Genomic DNA, 26,882 nt, shown 5'->3' with positions numbered 1-26,882 from the left:
AATCTGGATTACTAGTGGAATGGCTCCGAAGATTAAGAAGGTAGAAATCTGCCCAAAAACCTGCTCCGACCATAACGCCGTGAAGATGGAAATGAAACTTACAACAACTGGTCAGTTTAGATGGAGAATGAATGACACCCTGTTTCGAGATAGAGAGTTCCACTTGAAGGCCCAAAAAACCTTAAAGGACTATTTTGAAATTAATCTAAGGGGCGATGTGGAAAGAAGAGTGATCTGGGACGCAAGTAAAGCTGTGATGCGAGGGTTTTTGATTCAACAAAATTCAATAAAGAAGAGAAAGCAAAAGGAGAAAAGAGAAAAAATTTTGGAAAAGATAAAAGAAGGAGAGAAAAAACTAAGGTCAAAACCAAAGTCCCAGGAGATTTTGAGGGAGATTAAATTGTATCAAACACAATATATGGAATTGATGAACCAGGAGATAGAGTGGAAAATAAAGCAAATGAGACAAAAGACATTTGAGTCGGCAGACAAATGTGGCAAACTCTTGGCATGGCAACTCAAGAAAAGACAGAAATTAAATACAGTTTCAAGTTTAGAAGTGGATGGAAGGACCATATCTAAACCAAATGAGATAAGAAACTGTTTTGTGAGTTACTTCAAAAAACTTTATTCCCAAGGATTACAAAATGAAGAAGACATAGATAAATTCCTTAATAAATATGGATTACAAAAAATCTCTGCTCAAAGTAAGGTGGATTTAAACCAGAGAATAACAGAACAAGAGATAGAGGGTGCCATTCAGGACATGCAATTGGGCAAATCTCCAGGGCCAGATGGACTGACTTCCAGATACTACAAATCGTTAAAGGAATGGTTGATACAACCGTTAAAGGATGTCTGTAATGAGATCTTAGAGGGAAAAAAGGCACCTGAATCGTGGAAAGAAGCATATATTTCACTCATACCAAAGACAGAGACTGAAAAGACTCAATTGAAGAACTACCGCCCAATCTCGTTACTCAATGTGGATTACAAAATTTTTGCAGACATTTTAGCAAAAAGATTCAAAAGAGTACTGATGGAAAAGATTCATAGAGACCAAGCAGGCTTTCTCCCAAAGAGACACCTCTCAGATAATGTTAGGAATATAATAGACATTTTGGAAAAGTTAGAGGTGAACATAAATACTAAAGCAGTTCTGATATTTGTGGACGCGGAGAAAGCCTTTGACAACATCTCTTGGAGTTTTATGAAAAAGAACCTTCATGGGATGGGGGTAGGCCAAGGATTTGAGAACGGTATGGGTGCGATATATTCTGAACAAAGAGCTCAGCTGATTGTAAATAATGTAATAACTGAGGAACTCAAGATAGAAAAAGGAACACGACAGGGGTGCCCAATGTCCCCATTGCTCTTTATTTCTGTTCTGGAGGTGTTGCTGAATATGATTAGAAATGACCAGCAGGTTAAAGGTGTACAGGTCGGAGCAAAACATTACAAGTTAAGGGCTTTCGCAGATGACTTGGTTTTAACTTTACAAGAGCCATACACTAGCACGAAAAAGGTGTTGGAGATAATTCAACAATTTGGCCAGGTAGCTGGATTTAAATTGAATAAACAAAAAACTAAAGTCTTAGGGAAAAACCTGACAGATATGGAGAAGAATAAGTTTCAAGAAGAGACAGGTTTGATGGTGGTTAAGAAGGTGAAATACCTAGGGGTTAATTTAACATCTAAAAACTTGAATTTGTATAAGGACAATTATGAAAAATGTTGGTCAGAAATTAAAAAAGATCTAGAAATATGGTCAAATTTGAGATTATCAATGTTAGGCCGAATTGCAGTAATTAAGATGAATGTATTGCCTAGAATGTTATTTTTGTTTCAAACTTTGCAGATTATTGACAAGATGGACTGTTTCAAGAGGTGGCAGAAAGATATTGCGAAATTTGTCTGGCAGGGCAAAAAGCCCAGAATAAAATATAAAATACTAACAGATGTAAAAGAAAGAGGGGGATTTGCCCTGCCGGACTTAAAATTGTATTATGAGGCAGCAGCATTCTGCTGGCTGAAAGAGTGGATGCTCCTCGAGAATACAGATATCTTGGACTTAGAAGGTTTCAATAACGCATTTGGTTGGCATGCATATTTATGGTATGACAAAATCAAAGTGCATAGTGCCTTTAAAAATCACATTGTAAGGAAAGCGTTGTTCAATGTATGGATGAGATACAAAGACCTGTTGGAAAACAAAACCCCTAGATGGTTGTCACCCTTAGAGGCGAAGGCCCATAAGAAAGTCAATATGGAGGTCGGATGGCCAAAGTATTGTGAGATTTTAGAACAGGATGGAGAGAAACTGAAATTAAAGAGCCATGAAAAACTAAAACCCAAAGTACAAGATTGGCTCCACTATTATCAAATAACGGAGGTTTTTAAACAAGACAGGAAAATTGGCTTCCAGGTGGAAAAATCAAAACTTGAGACAGAATTGCTAGAACCCAATACTAAGAATTTGTCAAGAATGTATAACTTGCTGTTGAAATGGAATACACAAGATGAAATAGTTAAATCAGCTATGATTAAGTGGGCACAGGACATCGGCCATAACATTATGTCTGCTGACTGGGAAAGGTTGTGGAACACCGGAATTAAATTTACGGCATGTAGTGCCTTAAAGGAAAATGTGATGAAAATGGTATATAGGTGGTACATGACCCCAGTCAAGCTAGCAAAAATTTACCACTTGCCTGACAATAAATGTTGGAAATGTAAGGAAATTGAAGGTACTTTTTATCATCTTTGGTGGACATGCCCGAAGATTAAGGTTTTCTGGGAGATGATATATAATGAAATGAAAAAGGTATTTAAATATACCTTTCTTAAGAAACCAGAGGCCTTTCTCTTGGGCATTGTCGGCCAATTGGTGCAAAAAAAGGATAGAACTTTCTTTATGTATGCAACAACAGCAGCAAGAATACTGATCGCAAAGTATTGGAAGACACAAGATCTACCCACCGTGGAAGAATGGCAGATGAAAGTGATTGACTATATGTCATTGGCGGAAATGACGAGCAGAATTCGGGACCAGGGAAAGGAGACTGCGGAAGAAGATTGGAAGAAATTTAAGATCTATCTTAAGGACTACTATAAACTTGAGGAGGTTTAGAATGTCGAGATTCTACAGAGAGAAAGGGTTGCAGTAATATAAGATTAGAATAAGAAAGGACTATGACGAATTAGAGTTGAAAAAAAATATTTATAAGTTGCTATAAAATTTGGACACGAGGATGCAGAAAGGGGAGGTATGGGGAAGTCCGAGGAAAGGAGTTTATGAAAAGACATTATGAAACTATACTTGTTTGTTTGTTTGTTTTCTTTTTTGTGTTTGTTTGTTATAAAATTTTTTGTAAAACTAATAAAAAATATTATAAAAAAAAAAATAGATGTGTGGGCGATTCCCAGAGGGCCTGGAGCCCCCTCTCTACGTGGAGGGGTGCAATAGAACAAGGGGGGAATCCTGGAATTTAGTACCAAAATGTCCCATTGGATCTCTGCTAAAACAAATTTGCTAGTCATTTTGTGAGTAAAGTCCCTCAGGTTTGTTTGGAATTGGATGTCATGATTAGGATTAAGACATATGGAGGCATCCAAATGGAGCAGAGCTGTTGGATCAGTTTTGGTTACAGTGGTACCTCGGGTTACAAACTTAATTCGTTCCGGAGGTCCGTTCTTAACCCGAAACCGTTCTTAACCTGAGGTACCACTTTAGCTAAAGGGGCCTCCCGCTGCCACTGCGCCGCAGCCGTGCAATTTCCATTCTCATCCTGGGGATATGTTCACAATTCAGAGCAACTAGACACGGAGAGCCAGTGTAGTGTAGTGGTTAAGAGCGGTAGTCACGTAATCTGGGAAACCGGGTTCGTGTCTCCGCTCCTCCACATGCAGCTGCTGGGTGACCTTGGGCCAGTCACACTTCTGTGAAGTCTCTCAGCCCCACTCACCTCACAGAGTGTTTGTTGTGGGGGAGGAAGGGAAAGGAGAATGTTAGCCGCTTTGAGACTCCTGAAGGGGAGTGAAAGGCGGGATATCAAATCCAAACTCTTCTTCTTCTTCTTCAACTACTTCCAGGTTAGCGGAGTTTGTAACCCGAAGCATTTGTAACCCAAGGTACAACTGTATTACCGTATTTTTCGCTCCATAAGGCACACCGGACCATAAGGCGCACCTAGTTGTTAGAGCTGCGCGGAGCCTCCCCCGGTTCACTGGAAAGTGTCCAGCTGATCAGCCCAAGGTCAAGGAGATTAGATAAGGTAGCTGCACAGTGTTTGCGAGATCAGGTTCCAAAAGAGGAGGTGGCTCGGGGGCTGGGGTGGGTGTAAACCTTAATTGGGAGCACCTTTATTCCGGGATTACAGACCAGGAGGATGTGCCATTATGAATCTGGTGGCCCATGATGAGCTACTGTTTCCTTAACCCAAGAGCGCAGTTGCAAAGCGATAGCCTAGCGGACCCTAACCTTTTCGAATTGTGTGATAAATTCAGAAACTGGACACCAAATAATGCCGATTTCATAGGGCAAAAAATTGGTCATGTTTGGAACTCCCCCCACCCAACACAAATCCCCACCCTGCAAAAGCACAGACAAAATGCACAGACAACACCACATAAAAACAGGAAGCTTCCCAACCCAAAAACATCATTTAAAAATGAAAATAAAATTGGAAGGGGCAGGTGGTCTTGGTACGTGACAAAGGTACCAAGGGCTCTTTGGTGCCCTAATGGGCAAGTTAAAGATACCAGGAATAGGCTGCACTTTTGCTTACCGTTGTGAAAGTTAACATAAATTCTATTGCTGTAAACAGGGGAAGAATTAATATTAGTAGATGATGCACATAGTGGACTGCAAAGACTGCATTAATCAAAGCAAGCACGTTCACCTGAAATGAAACAATAAAAAATATATTAAGCTTTTGAACAGATTAAACAGCTTCTTCCCATTTTGTTTTCCATACTGAGGCTTAACTCCTTTACACCCCAAATGAAACACAACCAAGTGTGTGTAACTACATCTCTCAACTTACGTGGGGGTTATGTTCTGAGGACAGAGTGTGAGGCCAAAATCATGTATGTCAAAATATAATGGGTTCAATGGTGGGTGGGATTGCCAAGGTCTTTTTTCTTGGATACCTGCCCCGCTTTCTGTCCCCTTTCAACTTTTATTTATTTATTTTTTATTTGCCAAGCGCATAAAACTAAATGCTCAGAAGTTAAATGTGCATAAGTTGAGAGTTACCACTCTGTGGGTAGCGGGTGAATCCCACCTCCCACCCCACTGGAAGGTGTGAATTGCTAGGGTGGGAGGTGGAATTCACCCGATACCCATTGAATGCAATCTATACCCCAGGGCTAGCCCAAGACATATTGGCATCTGAGGTGGACCCCAAAGTGGCTTCCCCTCCCTGCCAGAGAAGAAGGGGTGGGGGAATATCTATACTGGGAATGTGGGGAAAGAAAGTTTGATACGGGGAACTGCTGCCACTGTGGATTCCAACGCCTGAGGCGGTTGCCTTAGCTTGCCTCACGGGTGAGCCGGCCCTGAATAAGATCTACATTGGGGTCTGTTGCCCCAATGGATCCTGCTACCTGAGGCAGTTGCCTCACCTTACCTCATAGCCACTGGCTTCACAGGCATTATTGAGGAAGCGGCAAAATGATAGTATTCTATTCTAGTGGCAAGAAGAAACGTTTTTTGTGGCAGAGTATAAGACAGGTATAAGGGACGCGGGTGGTACTGTGGTTAAACCACAGAGCCTAGGACTTGCCGATCAGAAGGTCAGTGGTTCGAATCCCTGCAACGGGGTGAGCTCCCGTTGCTTGGTCCCTGCTCCTGCCAACCTTGCAGTTTGAAAGCATGTCAAAGTGCAAGTAGATAAATAGGTACTGCTCCGGCAGGAAGCTAAAGGTGTTTCCGTACGCTGCTCTGGTTTGCCAGAAGCGGCTTAGTCATGCTGGACACATGACCCGGAAGCTGTACACTGGCTCCCTCGGCCAGTAAAGCGAGATGAGCACCGCAACCCCAGAGTCGGTCATGACTGGACCTAATGGTCAGGGGTCCCTTTACCTTTACCTATAAGGCAGGTACAGATCTCTTTGGGCAGCTCCTGAAGAAGGGTCCTCACAGTCCCAAGTATGGAATAACTTGGCTCAAATGCAGACAGTTTGAAGGAAGTATTTAGAACAGGGTTTCCCAAACCTGAATCTCCAGCTGTAGTTGGACTACAACTCCCATCATCCTTAGCAAGCAGGAGCAGGGGTGAGGACAGTTGTAGTCCAACAACAGCTGGAGACCTGATTTAGAATACCGCTTAAGGCCTTCCTTCTGGGGATAATTGGAGAAGAAATTAAAAAGGAAGACCAAACACTTTTCCAATATGCAACAGTGGCTGCTAGAACACTAATAGCACAAAACTGGAAGACATCAAAAATCCCAACTATAAATGAGTGGCAATCTAAATTATTTGATTATATAGAATTGGCAAAAATGACACAGAAAATAAGAAACCAAAAAGGTACAAAGTTTAATAATGAATGGAATAAATTTATGACATACATTGAAACAGATGTAAAAAATCTAAAAATCACAGTAGGCTCGATGTAACACCTGCGACGTAAAGAGTTTTAAGAAAACGAAACTGCAGATAGAAAATCTTTTGTAACATATTCCGAAACCGAGTTGAAGGGAAGTCAATCATTGTTGTGTGATTTAGTTATTTAGTTACTGTAAGTTTAATTTCTTGGTGTTTTATGTTATGCAATGTTTTTCTTTTCTTTCTTTTTTGTGTTTTGTCTTTTTTATTGTTTTAATGTTTGGTGTTGTACAATGAATTGAAACTAATAAAAAATTAAATACTAAAAAAAATTAAAAAATAGAATACCGCTTAAGTATGCACACTTAAAGGATCACTGCTCATGCTCTTTTCTGTTCAACGTGTCATTCAGTCTTACATTATTTCACATTATTATATTTGAAGCATCCATTGATTTGTCTACTTTAATGGAAAATTATAAACAATTAGAGGTATTGTGAGATTAAGAATATAAGGAAATAAATGATCAGTCAGTGGTCTGGTCATAAAACTTACCAAGATTAAGATGAATGACCAAAAACTGCTAGTATGCCATTTGTTGCGAAACACGAAGGCAATTACATATAGGAATAAGACCATTGACGTGCTGTAGCCAAACAGAAATGACACCTGTTAAGAAGAAGGTTAATATTTATTGTTAAGACTGGTGTCTGAAAACACGGGTTTTCTGGGAACTCATTTCATATGACCAAACTATACAGAAGGCCCATTATGTTTGGGTGAGTTTACTCCCTTGTAAACTATTGAGGATCGCAGCCCAAGTTTATTATTCAGTGGAAATGGTTCAATGTTTGTAACATTTGTAAACATTAGTTTGTAAACATTGTAAACATTAAAGGTCATTTAAAGACTACTTTTAAAAAGTAATGTAAGTAATTATACTCACCAAACATAAAATTGTGGTAGTATGGCCATGAGGTCCCACAATGTCTAATAGTCTGAGCCACGGCCAAAGCAGCAGCAGGAGGAGAATAAAATGCAAAGGGATGTCCACCAGAGCTAATCCACACCAAAAGGCAGAAGGAAAGAGTCCTGAGACCCGCAACTGAGAACGAGTTTTTATCTAGCAAAGAAAATTGCAAGAGATAATTATGCCCTTCAGTATATGATTTGTGGCAAGATACATAATAAAGGTAAGGGTAAAGGGACCCCTGACCATTAGGTCCAGTCGTAACCGACTCTGGGGTTGCAGCGCTCATCTTGCTTTATTGGCCGAGGGAGCCAGCGTACAGCTTCCGGGTCAGAGCAGCACACGGAAACTCCATTTACCTTCCCGCCGGAGCGGTACCTATTTATCTACTTGCACTTTGATGTGCTTTCGAACTGCTAGGTTAGCAGAAGCAAGGACTGAACAACAGGAGCTCAACCCGTCACGAGGATTTGAACAGCTGACCTTCTGATCGGCAAGTCCTAGGCTCTGTGGTTTAATGCACAGCGCCACCCACATCCCTAAGATACATAATATTTTTCATCAATTACTTAGTCCCCCCCTTTCTTTTATGCCCCCTCCACAGGAGGTTCAGATAAGATGGGAGTGGTGGTTCCCCACTTGTGGAATGCTCTCCACCGAGAGGCTCACCTGGTGCCATTGTTACTTAACTTCAGGCACCAGGTAAAAACATTTCTTGGGTTTTAAATTGCCTCCTTGTGTGTGTGGGTGTGGGTGTTTTATTTCAACTTTTTAAAAGTAGAGTAGCCATTTAGATTTTTCTTTCCTTCCTTCTATAACAGATTTAAGGTATGTGTTTGTTTATTTACTGTAAGACACTTTGAATGGCTTTGGTTAAAAAGCGACTAGCAAATTTAATAAATAGAACTAATAAACTTTGTGTTAAACCACAGAGCCTAGGACTTGCTGATCAGAAGGTTGGCGGTTCGAATCCCCGTGATGGGGTGAGCTCCCGTTGCTTGGTCCCTGCTCCTGCCAACCTAGCAGTTCGAAAGCACATCAAAGTGCAAGTAGATAAATAGGTACTGCTCCGGCGGGAAGGTAAACGGCGTTTCCGTGTGCTGCTGTGGCTCGCCAGAAGCGGCTTAGTCATGCTGGCCACATGACCCGGAAGCTGTACGCCGGCTTCCTCGGCCAATAAAGCGAGATGAGTGCCGCAACCCCAGAGTCGGCCACGACTGGACCTAATGGTCAGGGGTCCCTTTACCCTTTACTTTTACCAGCAGGGGACCATTCTAAAGGATTTGGGCTCTGCAATTTACAAAACGTTAATGGAGAAAGAGATGGCAACTTAAGGATTTAGGGAGGCAGTTAGAAAATCAAGGGTGGGCTCAGGTTTGGGAGAAACCTCCTCTCTGTACCACTTTGGCCAGGATTGAGGAAGTAGCATTGAAGACACTGCTGAGGTGACCACTGGTCTCCTAGTAAGTTGTCATGAATTAATATGGGTATCAGCTGAAATGTGAGCAAAAACAATGAAGTTCTGGATAGGAGTGTTCTGAGGAAACAAGAGGGTGAGGGGAGGAAACGAGCAACCAAAGACTAAAGAAGGAGAAGTCTGAGAAAAGTGTCCCATTCCTAGGTGAGATAGGGAAGGAACTACGGGAGCTGGCAACTTAGTATGCCCTTGGATGTCAGACAGAGGCAATGGTGTATCAATACTTCAAATAAATACCCGCTCTCTCCACTTGAATGAATTGGGAAATCTTTGCACTGACTGCAAGAATACTGAACTGATCACCTCTTGCCACACTTACCTACCTGGACCTGCAGATCATTGCAGGAGGCCCTTCTAGCTGGGGGCCTAGAGTGAAATGGCATTTTCAGTACAGTCATACCTGGGGTTACAGCCACTTCAGGTTGCCTTTCTTCGGGTTGCGGACCACCGAAATCCGGAAGTACCGGAATGGGTTTCAGCGGCCGAGCATGCGCAAAAGCACTAAATCATGCTTTGGCATGCACAGAAGCACCAAATAGCAACCCACACGTGCGCAGATGTGGATTGCGAATGTGCATCCCGCATGGATCACGTTCGCAACCCGAGTGTCCACTGTAGTGGCATCACAGTTGTGGAATGAGGCCCACGAGAAGGCGTACCTGAGACATCTTTTAATGCCCTTTCAGAATTTAAAAACCTTACGACAGTGGTACCTTGGGTTAAGAACTTACAGTGGTGCCCCGCAAGACGAATGCCTCACAAGACGGAAAACCCGCTAGACGAAAGGGTTTTCCATTTTTCAATGCGCTTCGCAGGACAAATTTCCCTATGGGCTTGCTTCGCAAGACGGAAATGTCTTGCGAGTCTTGAGATATTTTTTCCCGCTGCCCCCCCCTTTTTCTAAGCCGCTAATAGCCTTTTAGCCGCTAAGCCGCTAAGCCTTTAGTAGCCGCTAAACCGCTAATAGCCCTAATCTGCTAATCCGCTAATAGGGTCGCTTCACAAGACGAAAAAACCGCTAGACAAAGATACTCGCGGAACAGATTAATTTCGTCTTGCGAGGCACCACTGTAATTCCTTCTGGAAGTCCATTCGTAACCTGAAACTGTTCTTAACCTGAGGTAGCACTTTAGCTAATGAGGCCTCCTGCTGCCGCCACGTGATTTCTGTTCTCATCCTGAAGCAAATTTCTTAACCTGAGGTACTATTTCTGAGTTAGCAGAGTCTGTAACCTGAAGCATCTGTAACCTGAAGTGCCTGTAACCCGAGGTACCACTGTATAGCAGTTTTATCCCCCCCCCCTTTTTTGGGTGTGCTCATTTTTTCTGAAATACATTCCGAAATGTATATTGTATTGCTCTTTTTGATCACTGTTTCAGCTTGTTTGTTTTTTTAAACTTTTTAAAATAGGGAAGTCTCTACATTTCAAAAACAAATAATAAAACATTCAAAGGGAGATCTGGACTGGGATATAAGAGCTAGCATAAAACTGAAAGTTTTTATTTCTTCCATTGTGGCACATTGGAATCAATAGAATCGTTAGCTCCCCATTGCAATCTCCCAAGGTTTGAACATAAATCCAAGAGCTATATCCAACTCAAATAAGTTATCATAAAAACGAGAATGTAGGGGTGATAGGCCCCAAAGATATGATTCTGTCTTACGCACATTTAACTTGCGCGATTTCAACCATATGCAGTTGAACACTGGCTGATTGACGTTAAATGCTGGTGTGTGGAAAGGGCTTTGCTTGGGAAGGGAATAAGTTTCATGCATGTTTAATTACTTTACCTTGTAGTAACGACCGCTCATCATCGCAAAATGTGCTGGAAAGGTAGGGTATATAAATACCCCAAACAAGCACATGTTACAGAAAAAGATCCATAGCTGTTTGCTACTAAATTGCTGGGAAACAAATCAGAAAGATAAAGTTTATAAACACTGTGTGACAGTATATATGATTAGAACAGCTGCTATTATTCTCTGCACTTGGTAGGCTTAAAAATGATATTTAATTATAGGAATAAAGTTGATCATTGCTTATTTAAAAGTTGTCTTTAGGTTAATGATGTAGTACTGTTAACTATTATAAACTCACAAGAATCAACTGAATTCAGAGACTACAGCAGAGTCTCTGAGTATAAAATCGACTCAGGTGGTACAGATATTATGAGTATTAATATACTGTACTAGAAGAAATTAAAACTAAAATATCAAAACAAATGAATATTAAGTGGACAAACGTTTCTATCAAATACCTTGGAATATATATAACACCAACTTATAAGATGATGTTTCAAACTGAACGCATGATTTTTAAAAATCACGGAAGTTCTGAAAAATGGATGAAATTAGAAATACCTTGGCTTGGAAGCCTATCAATATTAAAGATGAATGCAAATCTATTAAAGAGAGGTGTGTGTGTGTGTGTTTTCACACTTATTCACCACTACAACTAGCCCGCCTCTTCACACTACTGTAACCATTCTTACAATCCAGTTGAAAGACTTACAAATAGAAACATGTGACTCCAGATTCGAATATGGGCAGCGGAATTTAACATTCGCAGGCGTGCATTGCTGATGATGTTGACAAGCACCGGAAAGCAATTGGTCACTTCCATGTGGCATATGAGTGTGAATCTGTATTTCTGAACCGAGACAAGAAATGAAATACAAGTTAGAAATTCAAGCGAGCCAGTGAATGAATGCTGAGAAAATAACAGCCTGTAATGAAAACAGAAATTCATAAGCCTGCTTTATGTGTTATTTGTAATGAAGGTGTCCTACATCACTAAGTGCCTTCAAGTGTGGACCTTGGGCAGCAGATGGGGAAGAGTGGGGACAGGAGCCTGAGACAGCAGAGCAAAGTCTTGTCTGAAGAAAGATGGTAATGCTGGTACTGGAGTCTCTGTTGCTGTTTCCCTTCCTGTCGAGGAGAGAATGTTGCCAGAGGCTGTGGAGAGCTCAGAGCCACAGCCTGGGGAGAGGCTGAAGAGAATTCACAAGAGGAGGCAGGTCTGCCATTGTCTCCCAGGGTCAGAAGATGCCTTCACTAGTGGGAACAGATGCACCCACCTTGATGGAGTCTGTACCTGCAGGCTAGACATTCTTACAAGGCTGATTCTTTCATGGAAGGTATGTGCCGTGCCTTAGCTATAAACGGGGTTGTTGTTTTCAGCCAGAACTCACAGGAACTGAGCTCCAGCACCTCTCAGGTGGGATCCATTACCATTATAAGATAACGAGCGAGGCGTTCATGGTGAGTTCCAGCACCTCTTCTTCTGGAAAAGAGCTTGCTGGATAGGTATGCGAACTTGTTGGGACAGCTTCTGTTATGTACTAAGCTTGGATCCTAGAACAATAGGCAAGTAGGATCCTAGAATGCAACAACTGATTGGTCTGCAGGAAAAGACCAATCGGGCTCCAGGAGGGAAACAGAATCAGCCAATCAGACGGGACTCATTGTGTAATTAATGTATATAAAAGCCTGGGGTTTGGGGGGCAATTCAATCACTGTTTTACAAGCTGCAATAAAGAGCATGAAATCACTACAGGACTCTGAGTATATTTAAGCTTCATTGCTCTCATACAGTTGTGAACTTTGTGCCCCCATATTTTGGAATCGTGGCCTTGCTTCTAATTTGGCTGGGATGGAGCTAGCTGTTACCTGATGCTACACCAGTATTATACTCGGCTTAAAGAGCATTTCTCTTTAACTGGGAAAGGCATTTAAAAACAGGCTTGCAAAACAGCTACGCCCAACAACACAAGATGCTGCTTGCTTTCAAATTCAAAACATGTACAACCATATTTGGTTACCAGGATTTTTTAGTATTGCTTTTATGAAGAAACAAGGACAGTCAAAGCTCTCCTTCGTTGTCAGGGAGCTAGTTTCACACGATCCTAACCCCCTCCAGCCAGCACTTTGGGGCTAAAGATTAAAAAAGGAAACCACATGGAAATGCAAAGAGTAAGTCTGCCATGACATTTCCTGCCCCTGCACAAGCTGGCACAAGATGGTAACAGTCGATATGGGGCTTTGCTCCCCAGTTTTATCCCCAGGATTACACCCAGGGGGGTCCCCCCCCCAGTCAGAACTCAGTTCTGGCACCTCTCAGGTGAGCACCATTGCCATTTTAAGAAAACAAGGGAGGCGTTCGTGCTGAGTTCTGGCACCTCCTTTTCTAGAAAAATGGTACTGATTGCAACAAAAAATAACTGAAGTTACCTTGTCTTCAAGGGCTACCATTATAGCCCCATTGTGCACTAGTTGGTCACTGACATTTTTGCCAGAGACAACGTCTACCAGGACATTCTGATTCTTCACTGCTTGGATGAAATTGTCAATGCTTGCACCTGAAAAAGAAAACAAGGATTCACAGAATGACCGGAGGACTGTGGTAGAATCTTAATTTCTCAAACAGGAGAAAACCAAAATGAAGTGTAATACAGAATTTGAATTATCTTTGTGTAACATTTAATGCCTATTTATTTGCTAAAATGGATTGTGTTATCCCACTAGCACAAATGGGCTTCCCTCACCCTCTCCTCCCCAAATTGACTTGAGGGGAGGGAAGTTTGGGGAAAACCCCTAAAACAGCATGAAGGAGGAGATGAGCACTGACGGAACAATCGCCTTAGTGCCATCTTGAATTCCACCCAAAATTCTTAATTTTTTATTTTTACTATTGAGGTAATATTGGAATTATCTTATTCTTTTAGGACTGCCAATAGTGCCAGGCTCCATGATATGACCCCGTCAGTGAAGCAAGCTTTGAAGAGCCATATCCTGGTTGGCTGTAATCAAAATTTTTGTAAGCAAATATCTGATACCTTACACAATCTGGCATCTCAGACAGCCCTGGAGGAATCCTCTTCAGAGGAGGACTTGGCACTCCCCAAAGCTAACATTATAGAGGAGCACGATGTATAATGGGGCAGTGAGACACAGCAGGGGGATTTGGGGCTTTCAGGGATCATGGCACAAGACCTTTCTCCACCAGACCTTTGCTCAAAATCAACGGTAGAGGCTAAACCACTACTGAGTCCAAGGGAGTACTGATTCCTAAAGTTGCAGGCTCAGTCAGCTGCCTGATGCTGAAGTTTTCTCCAAAAGAACATGGTCTCGTACGGAACAAAGGGTTATTTGTAAGGAACCTACTCCTTATGAGTAGACCAAACTCCTCAGGCAATCCATAGAGCTATGCTATAGTTGGGGCTCTGGGTGCTCTTAGTTAAAAAACCTTCAGTTCCCGATAGAGAGCTGGAAAAACATTTTTCACTCGCTGTCTACTGGTCCATTAAAACTGTATGAAAACTTCATTTTATTACATTCATATTCTATCTTTCCTTCCAAAGGGCTGTTAGACATGGTTCCCCCTCCCCTCACTTTTTGCTCACAACACTGAGACAATATTGGATTAAGAGATTATTATTGTTCAGGGGGGTGCCACTAGGGGCGCATTGGAAGATGGCCGACAATAACATCTCTCCGACCCACACGAGGTAATTAAGAGGCTGTGATGGGAGTAAGCAGCCTCCCTGCCCCCCCCAAGTGAGTGGGGGGGGACTGCCCTTGCCTGCTGTGCCCTATACCACCCCTGAACTCGAGGGGGTGGGGGCACTAGGCAAAAAGCCCTTGTGTGGACTTCGGCTTTCCTGGACGCTGTCTCTGATTTGCACCTCTAGCTGCAGCAACTTCAAAAGAAATAATTAGGTGGAAGCAAATGCACATATTTCAAGGAAGAAGGGGGAGTAAAGACTGCTAATTGAAGAGATCTCTGAGAAAGAAGATGGGTTGGATAAACAGGAATATATCATGAGAAGACACACCAAGGCTCGGTATGTCGGCAACGGGACTGGATGGGGGGGGACTTTCCTTTCCTTTCTTTTCTTTATGTGATTAACCAAGAATCCCCCCCACACACAAGTCAGAAATGCCGCTTAAATGACCTAAGCTGATGATTTAAGACTGTGTGAGATAATCTCTAACCAAAAGCATGTTTTAAGGAGATAGTGGAAAGTTTAAGAGCTTTGGGATGACGCAGTAAAAAAACAGCGTCGCCATTTTGGCAAGTTCTGTCAAAAGACTTATGTCTGGGAGGACGAATGGATCTGTTTTCATACTGCGGGCGGCCTCCTCAGAGGACTAAAGGCGGCGACAGATTTGCAAAGATGAATGATGGAAAGAGTGCTTTTATTTATGGAAGTGATGATATATGGAAACCATCTCGATATGGTGATTAACGGAAAAATTCACACAGGATTTTAACTGGTGTTTACCTGCTTAAGGAGATTATCAGAAGAGATCACAAAGAAAAAAGAAAAATATATGAATAAGATGAGACATGGGAACAGCAAGATAGGACTAGATAGAAATATGAACATTATTTGGACAGATTTGTGGATATTAACGCAGCAGCAAGAAGATGATTGGAATCTCCTTTGGAACTTGAAATATGGGTACCCCCAACAAAAAAATTAAAATTCGGCTTTCTAATTTGGAATTTATGTGATGTGATTTGATTGGTCGGTTAATAAAAATTATTTTTTAAAAAATGAGAGATGATTATTGTTCAATCACCGTGCTTTATGCTGAGGAGAGATTTGTACCCAGGTTTTCCCAGTCTGGCCATGGTGTATTGGCATGTTGGCTCTTGGTCGAAACCTGATGGGGCGGGGGGGGGGGGAATCTCAATATTCTGTTCTTCACTCTTACCTGTATTATTAAAGATCAGAAGTCCAGCAGACCCTCTGAAAGACTCCTTTCCTGGCTCAAAATAAAGCCCAGGATGTAGCTCTGCACAATGCAGGCTCCCCCAAATAGTATATAACAGCACCTGAATGACTAAAGGTGCCAGCAAAATTCCAAAAAGGACCAGTCTGTAATAAAGAAAGGATAGTAATTAAGCAAATGAGAATGATTGCAACTGGTATTGAATCTATTAGTGGCAGCAACCCCATTTCTGTCACTGGCCAAACCAGCCTATCCCCCATTGCTAACCTCTCAATTCTGCCCCCCACCTCAGTACAGTGGTACCTCGGGTTAAGTACTTAATTCATTCTGGAGGTCCGTTCTTGACCTGAAACTGTTCTTAACCTGAAGCACCACTTTAGCTAATGGGGCCTCCCACTGCCTCTGCGCCGCCAGAGCACGATTTCTGTTCTCATCCTGAAGCAAAGTTCTTAACCCGAGGTACTATTTCTGGGTTAGCCGAGTCTGTAACCTGAAGCGTATGTAACCCGAGGTACTACTGTAGACCAGCCCCCTCCAACCGCATGCAACTACTAATCCCCATTTCCACCTTCCCAACCCCATTTCTGAAGCTGCTTCTCTCTTCTACACTGCAGTCCCCTTGCACCCCCCACATTCCCCTTTCACCCCCATTTCCATGCCTCTTCCTTCCCCTCATTTTCTGCCCCCTCCCCTTGATGGGAACAGGGATGAAGGTGAAAATAGTGTACGATTGTGGCTGCAAAATTGGTAGGGTAGTTGATTCACAATTGTGGTGTGTGTGTGTTAGTAGTTACAGTGTGGTGGAGGAGGCTAGGGGGCGATGCTACATATACAGTAACCCAGATTGCGACGGCTTTTAAGCAATTATCTTGGCACTTACAGCGTTCCCCAGAGTTTGCTCTCGCGCTTGAGATTTAAAAAATGCATTCTTGCCACGGCGCAAACTTGTTGCCTCCAGAGTTCTGATCCGCTCATGGTTGCCTTTCCCGTGTCGGAGAGCAATAGCAGATGTTGTTCCATTTCGTCAGCACCCTTTGGCCCCTCTTTGTAATCAAATTTCAAAAGCACAAAATCAGAACTTTGGTATTGGCCAAATGAGAGACAAACTCAGTTCTGACTACTTCTGATGCTGGGTCAGTCAATCCCCTACTTCCCCCCAGCTCTCCTTGCTGCCACCACTACTGCAGATGTTTCCCCCCTGTCATTGATAAACCATCCCAGCTCTCACTGCCAGATTAAAAAAAAAAACAGGGAAAGGCAGCTGTAATGCAACACTTTTCCAGGGACAATCCTGGATTCACAGAAGCTGTCCAGGTTTCTGATTCGATCCCAGAATGTCCCGCTTTTCCTTAGGACGTCCCTATTTTCATCAGAGAAATGTTGGAGGGTATGGAGTTATGCAACCCCCAAGCCAAGGAGATAAGTAACTATACAACCTTCAGAAGACATCTGAAGGCAACCCTGTATAGGGAAGTTTTTAAATGTTTTATAGAATCATAGAATCTTACGAGTTGGAAGGGACCCAAGCATCATCTAGTCTAACACCCTGAAATGCAAGAATATATGTTTTATTATGTTTTATATATATTTATTGGAAGCCACCCAGAGTGGCTTGGGCAACCCAGTCAAATGGGTGGCATATAGATATTATTATTATAAAATAGGAGAAATGTTGGAGGGTATGCTCCCACGACAGTTGGATGCCAACAACAGATATGGTCCCAAACTCATATTTTCCCTGCTGTAGCAGGGAATCACTACTAGAAAGTATGTTATTTGGAACAGTATGTTACCTTTCTCATCAATCATTTCATTTCCCTCCAGCTTCAAGAAGACATCTTCCAGAGTTGTCATGGTAACCCCATAATTAACAATTCCTAGTTCTTTCTGGCGGTCCATGTCAGAGAACAGATCTACATGACAGGGAGAAAGAAACTCAAGTGCTTACTTCTAGTTCAAGATTAGCATTTCCAATCTCCATTACGGCCATGTGCAAATCCTTTTTATTGTACTTACAGCCCAAAGTAACATTTTGAGGACCATCTCCATTAATAGCACACTCAAAGATGATAGCTATGATATCATTTACATATTCAAGACGATAATTACCTGGAAATTTATCCACATTTTCCAAGGGCAGTATATAACTCAGCTCATTTTCATGTTGCGCTGATAATTTGGCAGCAGGGATGTATTGCTTGACCAGGGATGTTGTTCTCTCGGGGTCATACAATTCATTTACATGCATCCTGTTCGTATTCAGAATGGATTTAGATGGACACCAATTACCAAGTATTGCAATCCTTTAATAAAACTGTTATCTGAATCAAGTATTTATGACATTACTAAAACCATAAGAGTTCTGCTGAAAGAAACAGCAGCACAGCATCTTTACAGCCTGATCTCTCCCTTTCCTCTTTTTGGTCTGAGCTTGGACCAAGAGACGTTGAGCCAGAAAGGAGGAATTTCTTGACATACTTAGTTTTTTTAAAAAAGAAGAGTTTTCACAATTTTATAAATAAAATAGATAAATATCTGTGATTGCCCACCAGAGATTGCAAAATAGGTAAGATTGCCAAAACTCAAAAGTACCTCAAATGGTAGCCAACACCCCATTTTTTCTTCAAGAATAAAGATGAACCAACACAAGACAGCCTGCCCTGAGAGATAAATGCTTTCCGGTCTGGAAGGAAAAACACATAAAGTTCTGGTTTTACTTATCACATTCTGCAGAAATAAATTCTTCCCCATATCCAAATCAGAAGCAGGAAACATCTGAAGGGGAATGTGCAGTGAGCTGAGATTCAGAAGGGTGATGCAGAAAATAAAACGAGTTCCAGAAATGCTGCCTTCATTTCAAACAATCCTGTTTGTTTACATGCACACAAATCAGAGGAGTATGTTGCACACACAAACAGGCAAGCTGTACAATCGTCACAGCAGGTCTTGCAAGCAAATCTATTTCATTGGGGTAGGGTTAAGTCAGCATAATTGTCCAGGTCACAAAAAGCAGTCTGGAGCGAGTCAGAAGCAGAAGACCAAGGTGCAATCTAAGGGAAGCTACATATCAGGAACCCGGAATAAGATAGGAAATGCAAAACACATTTCAGCTAAGGCAGAACTTGTTGATCGAGGCTCAGCTGGAAGAGATCTATTTACTCCTTGTAACCCAGGTGGAGCCAAGCTTGGAAAATGCAAACACTTGTCCCCCAGAGTGATGGGAGGGATTGTTTCACCTGTCCTCCCAGTACAGATTATTTTACAATCACATGTCAATTGTTAGGGCAGGGCAGTTGATGTCATGCAAAAAGAGATGCAACAGATAACAGGGAAAGGATCCAAAAGCTAATGGTGATGGAATGAGAGAAAAGATTGGTCACCCTCAAACAGCTGTGAAGACTGCATTGAAGAGTAGTAGCTGCAACCCATTAAACCAGCATTTCCCAAACTTGGGTCTCCAGCTGTTTTTTTGGGCTACAACTCACATCATCCCTAACTAGCAGGACCAGTGGTCAAGGATGATGGGAATTGTGGTCCAAAAACAGCTGGAGACCCAAGTTTGGGAAACACTGAATTAAACGCTTAGCCCAGGCATCCTCAACCTTCAGCCCTCCAGATGTTTTGGACTACACTTCCCATAATCCCTGACCACTGGTCCTGTTAGATAGGGATCGTGGGAGTTGTAGGCCAAAACATCTGGAGGGCCACAGGTACGGGATGCCTGGCTTAGCCAGTGAAGCAGAAGAGGTAACAGTAATTTGACATTTCACAAAGGCATTGGAATTTCCAAGGCTAGTCCTCAGCACGCCTGTTACTCCTGGAATAACAGGAACTTGGTGAATGACAGCATAGTGAAAGATGTGAAGGAATCATCTAGGGTGCTATGTGGATCACCTCCTTTATGCGGTGCAACAGAAGAGCTTTTTGTTCCAACAGACAGAAATAAGGATAGTGCAGATCAGTGCGGGATAAGTTCCCAAGTCACATGGTCTCGGTTATTTCTCTCTCGCTTCATGCCTATACTTGTCAAACAGTTTTTACCATGAGACATTCTACTAACCAGCAAGAATATCAGCTTCATCCATTAACTGAGTGGTGAGCAGAATCACTCGACCTGCTTTGCGCTCATTCAGGAGGGCCCACACTTGGTGTCGAGAGTAAGGATCCAGCCCTGCAGTTGGTTCATCTAAGAATAAGACCTGTAGGCAGAACATGCGATTGCATTTTCAGACTCGGAAACCTTGAGAAATTAGCACATAGCATTACATGTTGAAGTGGATTCTTTAAAAAGAATTAATGGCAACCCAATTGTGTCAATGATATTTTTGAATGCCACCCCAACTGTGGAGTGGTGCAAGAGCCCAGGAGTTCCGGGATCTTACCCAGAGTTCACTTTCCTTGGAATGAGGGACAGCAAAGACTGTGGTGCCTTTATAATATATGGTTTATATTAAGTAGTGGGTTGACAAAGCAGACGACACAGAGATTTCTCCAAGTGGTTCTTTATAGTAAGCTGGAACTGAACTGAACTGCAAACAGCTCAGCCGACCTGCTTTTATTGGCAGCCGGCTGTCAACATTGTAACAACAACACCCCAGGGTTTCCCGCCTAAATTAACTGACGTGGACCTGAGTGAAAACTATATACAGTGGTACCTCGGGTTAAGTACTTAATTCGTTCCGGAGGTCCGTTCTTAACCTGAAACTGTTCTTAACCTGAAGCACCACTTTAGCTAATGGGGCCTCCCGCTACCGCCGCGCCACCGGAGCACGATTTCTGTTCTCATCCTGAAGCAAAGTTTTTAACCCGAGGCACTATTTCTGGGTTAGCGGAGTCGGTAACCTGAAGCGTCTGTAACCCGAGGTACCACTGTACACAATACCCCTGGTGGCCAGGGTGAGAACTTCAATACATAACGGTTTATTTACACATAAAGTGGTACCTCGGGTTACAGACGCTTCAGGTTACAGACGCTTCAGGTTACAGACTTCGCTAACCCAGAAATAGTACCTTGGGTTAAGAACTTTGCTTTAGGATGAGAACAGAAATTGAGCAGCAGCAGCGCGGCGGCAGTGGGAGGCCCCATTAGCTAAAGTGGTGCTTCAGGTTAAGAACAGTTTCAGGTTAAGAACGGACCTCCAGAACAAATTAAGTTCTTAACCTGAGGTACCATTGTATATACAACCTGAGTCTACGATGGATATGGTCACAGCATTAACACCCCAGAAGGTCTTGCTTTTCCCGTAGCCAAAGCCTTGGATTCAAACAGAGATCAAACATGGCTCTCACTCTCTGACTTCTCCCTGCTGTTTGCTTCCCGCCCAGCTCTCTCTCACATACCTCTGGCACTTGTCCTTCTCACCACCAGCCAGGTGAGGGAAGGGGCTCACTCATTTGGCCTCTGGCACAAAGCCCACTTCCTTTGTTACCCTAAGGGCCATTAACTCACCAAGAAGCTGGCCTGGCTATTCCAACAGTTGCATCCTCCATTACATTTTAACCCCTTGCTGGGTGCAGGGTTAACTCACAACAATTTAAAAAGTTATGCGGCTTTAAAAAATGTTTTGGGGGAAATAATTTTATATTATTATTTTTAAAAATATTGAAGCTAATCTTGTACTAAATGTGAAAGCTTCACTTTACATGCAGTGTTTGGGGAATGGGAATTTAGAAGGGAAGTAAAGATAAGACTGAAATTAGGGAGTTTCATGACTGACCACAGATCAGTGAGAGATCTACACACTCCATTGCTTTTGAGAGGAAACAGTAGATGCATTACAAGATGGGAGAGTACTTATGAAATATGTTCAACAGGTCCTTTTGTCCTGACCTTGCTTCACCTACCTGTGGCTCTCCCAAGAAAGTAATCGCGAGAGATAATTTTCGCTTTTGCCCACCACTTAAACGATTAGCTAGGGTGTCTTGAATGGCATCGAGATCCAAGAGGGTCATTAGCTTTTGCACCTGTAAAGCATATAAACACATGTTTCAAGCACCAAGATGTTGGATTCTTTCGCATTTCTTCCTATCTTGTTTTTCAGTCGCTTGGTTGGTTGAAAGCAACAAGCTATTTTATAGAGGTTCGAATCTTAATGGAATATTATGCAATATTAATGGAATATTATGCAACCTCTCATATTTGAAGTATAAGGCATTTCCAGATGAGATGTCGTCCCTGGAATTAGGATCATTTGCTCAAGCAGGTTTTTGGAAGAACCCAAATGGCATTGCTCCAGACTGTTGTATTCCAGGGTTTGCTTGGTTATGCAACGATGCTATTATTATTATTTTTTATGAATGCCAATGGGATTACAGTACAGTTTCATGTGTGGACTGGAAAACGCTATTGGTTCATCTAGTGAAGAGTGGTCCATGAGGCAGTTCGGTATTGCTCACACTGCATTTTCTGGATGCACAGCTGTCACTCAAGGAGCCCTTCAAGAAGGTTTAGAGTTTGAAATCAGCTCTTGAGAAGCAGAAAGTGGGATTGCATTAAGACCCTGCTCCTTGTTCCCTCCCAAACACATCAACACTAGGACTTTAATATGCACTGGCTGCCTGAATATCTGCCGCTAAATGTTCTACAGCATGGTCCATTCCTACATTATTTTTCAATCATGCCTTTTTCTTCACCCATGCTGTGATATTTAATAACTAAGGAAAAGGCATTGCACATAGCATCCATTAGGTGACTCCTGCTGCAGCATTCTGCCTTCATTTTTGCCTTCAGTCAAGTACCAAGCATTATTTTGCAAGTCCTTGTTTTCCATAGATTTCAGCTGGGCAGGAAAACCTTAATAATTTCAAACTGCTGATCAGGATTTCATCAAAACAATGAAAAGGTCTGGTCCACAACAAGCATGGATAAAGTACACCAGTAGTTTGCAACATCTAAAAGAAATAATATGAAATGATTTGTTGCAACTGGAAAAAAAGAGGTCAAAGTGTCACTTTTCAGCACTTTGTAACTTGCTGTAATTGTGGCCATTTTTACTGGATCAGTTTGAAATGTGGCGGTTTTGTAGACGGCATCAGCTAGATTGTAAATGCCAAGTTTCAAGTTATGAGCCCAACAGAAGCCTTTTTATCAGCTATAGAATTTTGTGGCTAATCATTCCTGAGCCTTGTTTCTGCTACTCAACCAGAGGAACCCTTTTGTTTTCCTATAATCTATGCACTCTTGTCTTTGCATTAGACCCAAAAATAGCTTTTTCTTTTATCAATTTATTACTGTTCTGCTTTGTTTAGTATGTGCAATTGAAAAGTCAAAAATACAATGCTTAAACAAACACAAAACTAAATAAATACAAGGTATATACTTGTGGTAAATATCCATTTATTCAGCTGGGAAAGTCTGTCAAAAAAATTAAATTCATTTGTTTCTGGAAAGAGCAGATAATGGGCGCCTGTCGTATCTTGACAATAATACTGTTCCGAAGAAAGGCGGCAGCCACATGAAGGCCCTGCTCTGAGTTATACATATACTCAGCAAGAATCTCAACATACCCTGCAACCTGCCACAGAGGAAAATCAGGATGCATGTCACATGACTCAAACAAGAGCACAGCCCCCCAATGGGCATCTTTTGAGGCCACACTCTTGTGGGAGCCAAAATAGTACATCCCGGGATCCAATCAGGAGCTGAGATGGCTTCTGTAATTCTGGATGTCCTGGTCAAATCAGGACAGTTGAGGGGTATGCCTCAACTCAACTCATTTCAAGAGAATCTTCAAATAATTCCTCCACAGTATGATAACAAAGACAGTGCTGGAAGAATTTTCATTTGTATAGGTCGCAAGGCTTACATATTTTGTTCAGTTATTGAATTAGTCCCAGTCTAAGGGACCCGGGTGGCTCTGTGGGTTAAACCACAGAGCCTAGGACTTGCCTATCAGAAGGTCAGCGGTTTGAATCCCCGCGACGGGGTGAGCTCCCATTGCTCGGTCCCTGCTCCTGCCAACCTAGCAGTTTGAAAGCACGTCAAAGTGCAAGTAGATAAATAGGTACCGCTCCGGCGGGAAGGTAAACGGCGTTTCCGTGTGCTGCTCTGGTTCACCAGAAGCAGCTTAGTCATGCTGGCCACATGACCCGGAAGCTGTATGCCGGCTCCCTCGGCCAATAAAGCGAGATGAGCGCCGCAACCCCAGAGTCAGTCACAACTGGACCTAATGGTCAGGGGTCCCTTTACCTTTACCTATTGCAAATTTATTGCACCTCTCCCATTGCAATTAACAGGATTTAAATTGGTTTCAACAAATTTGTCCCATTGACTTGAGCGGGACTTAAGCACAATGAGTTTTCTCTGAATTAGGCTGAGTAAACCTCAAATACAAAGCAGAACAAATGATAAGGCAGTAATCCCTTGCCATGAACCTGTTCTACAAAGAAAATAGACGAAGAATATAAAGAGGCAGAACAGAAATACTTGCCATATGAATATATCCTTACCTCATTCTCAATATCATTGTTTGGAATCCCCTTTATTTTAGCAAAAGTCCGTAAATTTTCTTTCAGCGTTAGGAATTCAAATTGCACGTTGAATTGTGGGCACACAGCACTTATCTCCCTAATTTGCTCCATATCTTCCCTTGCTGATATATTGTACTTGAAGATGGTCGCAGAGCCTGTACACATAAGCAAATAGGAAGCAAATAGGTTGGCTTAATAAACAGAGTAGGCTGCTTGAATTCTCATAAAAGTTTCAACATATCCTATTAACTGCTGTCCTGCTAAGAGTGGAAATGAGAGCTAGACTGCAATTCTAGGTATGATTGTTTGGAATCCTCGCAGCCTCAATGACAACAACGAATCTCAGTTCTCCACAAAGCACATAATTAAACTACGGAAGTTGCTGCCATACAGTGTAGCAATGGCCCCCCAACCTAAATGGCCTTAAAAGGGGATTTGGACATGTTTGTGGCTGCTAGTCGCAATGGCTAAATCAGAAGACTGACTGCTGTGGAACTGCTACTGCCCCCTTTGTGCTCCTCCCAGTGGCGTGTGGTGGGCCTTTGTGGGAATCAAATGATGGACTTGATAAGGCTTTGGTCTGATCAAGGGGAAGCTCCTCCTGTTCTTACGGATTTGGGTGGCAGCCTCCTTCATTTTAAAGTTCTGATACGTACCATCAGATGGCTTCAGAAGTCCACTAAGGATGTTTAGCAGTGTTGTTTTCCCAGCTCCACTGCAACCAAGAACTGCAGTGATTTGACCTTCATAAATATCCAAGGATAAGCCTAACAGAAGAACAGAAGTTAGCTCTTAAAACGGCCAAGGTACACGGAGGCTGCATTCCTAAACCCTCTTACTAATAAGTTCCAGTGAAATCTTACTTCTGAGTAAACCTACAAAACTTCCCGTCATGGCTCCTTTTTAATTTCCTCACATCAAGCACTAGGGATGCTCCCAAAATTCTTGTTTGAATTTTCGGATGGATTCTTGGAATTTCATACTGCAGAATATTGCTTCTCCATGGAATCAATCGGGAATTAGGAAGAAATCTTCCACTGTTACACCTCCCCGCCCCATCCTAAATTTTGTTTATTTCATTTGTCTCCACTTTTCAATATCTGTATGAATTTTTGGCATGCATTGATAAAGCACTGCAAAAAGTCATATGATTGCATCAAGAGGTGTTTTTGTTTTTTACCACTGTGCATGCAGTGATATGTAGTACGGGGGGGAGTACAATACAGTAGTAGAGTATGTGTTTTACATGGAACAGGTCCCTAGTTTAATCCCTAGCATCTCCAGGGCTGGGAATGTCAGTGCAATAAGCCCTTGTGAGCTGCTGGACAGTCAGTGCAGATGAGCCAGAGGTCTGATTGGGTATAATACAGCTTCCTATGTTCCATATATACATGTACTTTTGTGAGCTCATAAAATAGTCCAAAAATGCCACTTGATGTGTTTACATAGAAGATCGGATCCAATTGTTTTCCAATTATCATGAATTCCTGCATTGCAGATGGCTCTTGGGTCCCTGCCAACTCTTAAGATTCTATGATGGAAACGAGGCACATATAAAAAAAATTGTGAAAACGCTTTTTTAAAAAAGTTTTGAAAAATGTATTGAATTTGCCATAGCTCACCATCACCATCTAATGTAAGATTGTATAATGCACTTTACAGCACACTTTATTTATTTATTTATTTATTTATTTATTTATTTATTTATTTATTTGCAGCTATACAGTATAGCTGAGTCCTAGGATTCAATTTACCTTCTGTCCACCCCAGCTGTAGGTTTTGTCCTGAAGATATCCACTTCTAATTTGTGGACGTTAGTGACAGTGTCAAGGAGTCATGTCTCCTCAAGGGTGACAAATGAACTTTATGAAGATTACTTTTGCATTTGGTATTTCATGTGGAAATGAGTGAAAAACAAAAAGGCATAAAAGGTTTTGGAATTTGGTTTTTGTATGCAGTATTACTGATGCACATACAGTATGTGTATCAGGATTGTGGAGGAAAGATTAATGAACCAAAGGACATTGTATCTGCTGCAAGCTGTTGATGGAATGCTCAGGGATGTTTAAAAAATAATTTCGTGTGTGTGTTTGTTTCTCAGTTCCACGCTTTTACATGCAATGTGGTATTTTATGCATCATGACTTGCAGTTATTTTTATTGATCATAGTTTAGTAATTATTGTAATTGTTAAGAGTGAATTTTTGCTTAATTATTATCAGCTGATGTTCTGAGAGTTAATTTTATGGTGTACTATTAGATTCTAATACATCAAATAAAGTAATATACAATAATCTAAGTTGTTCCATTTTAAAGTTATGTTTGATTGTGACTTTTGGTATTGGATCAAATTATTAAAAGGTATGTGTTTTTTGTTGTATATTTTGTTGCTGTAAACTGCCTTGTACATAGTAATATAGAAAAGTGGTACAATATTCATAGGGAGTGCAGTGGAAGCAATTCTCCTAGCTGTTTATGAATGCAGAAGCAGTTGAACATGGGGCAGTGGTGAGCCCATGAATCAATAAAGGAAGAGGGGAAATCCATTATTTCTACAAACCGCCTTGTCCCACCATAACAGTCAGTGCTCAATAAATGTAACTGCATTGAGGGGAGGTTAGATATTAGCCACAAAGCTTAGAGTGGGCAAGCCTGCTGAAAAGCCAATGGAAAACAAA

At 41.9% G+C, this 26,882-nt stretch overlaps 1 protein-coding gene across 3 annotated transcripts in view; it reads right to left on the bottom strand.

Annotated features, from left to right (window-relative positions):
- LOC310700384 (ABC-type organic anion transporter ABCA8-like) overlaps nt 1-26,882 on the bottom strand; it is a 317,713-nt gene that overhangs the window by 267,538 nt on the left and 23,293 nt on the right. For all 3 annotated transcript variants that reach the window (XR_014522589.1, XM_083489829.1, XM_083489830.1), the window contains 15 exons: nt 24,862-24,972; nt 24,185-24,360; nt 21,581-21,700; nt 19,797-19,935; nt 18,329-18,419; nt 17,846-17,985; nt 17,530-17,649; nt 16,617-16,779; nt 15,719-15,882; nt 13,229-13,356; nt 11,511-11,648; nt 10,790-10,903; nt 7,498-7,674; nt 7,107-7,220; nt 4,788-4,901 (listed from right to left, as the gene is read on the bottom strand). Coding sequence is in view for 2 of the 3 variants with exons in the window: in XM_083489829.1 (XP_083345955.1) it covers nt 4,788-4,901; nt 7,107-7,220; nt 7,498-7,674; nt 10,790-10,903; nt 11,511-11,648; nt 13,229-13,356; nt 15,719-15,882; nt 16,617-16,779; nt 17,530-17,649; nt 17,846-17,985; nt 18,329-18,419; nt 19,797-19,935; nt 21,581-21,700; nt 24,185-24,360; nt 24,862-24,972 (2,009 nt within the window). In the remaining variant the exon portion in view is untranslated. The remainder of the gene's footprint in view (nt 1-4,787; nt 4,902-7,106; nt 7,221-7,497; nt 7,675-10,789; nt 10,904-11,510; nt 11,649-13,228; nt 13,357-15,718; nt 15,883-16,616; nt 16,780-17,529; nt 17,650-17,845; nt 17,986-18,328; nt 18,420-19,796; nt 19,936-21,580; nt 21,701-24,184; nt 24,361-24,861; nt 24,973-26,882) is intronic.

Source organism: Podarcis liolepis (genome assembly GCF_965112155.1).
Source record: "Podarcis liolepis genome assembly, chromosome: 2".
NCBI classification, from domain to species: Eukaryota; Metazoa; Chordata; class Lepidosauria; order Squamata; family Lacertidae; genus Podarcis; species Podarcis liolepis.
This window is presented reverse-complemented; position numbering and strand designations above follow the sequence as displayed.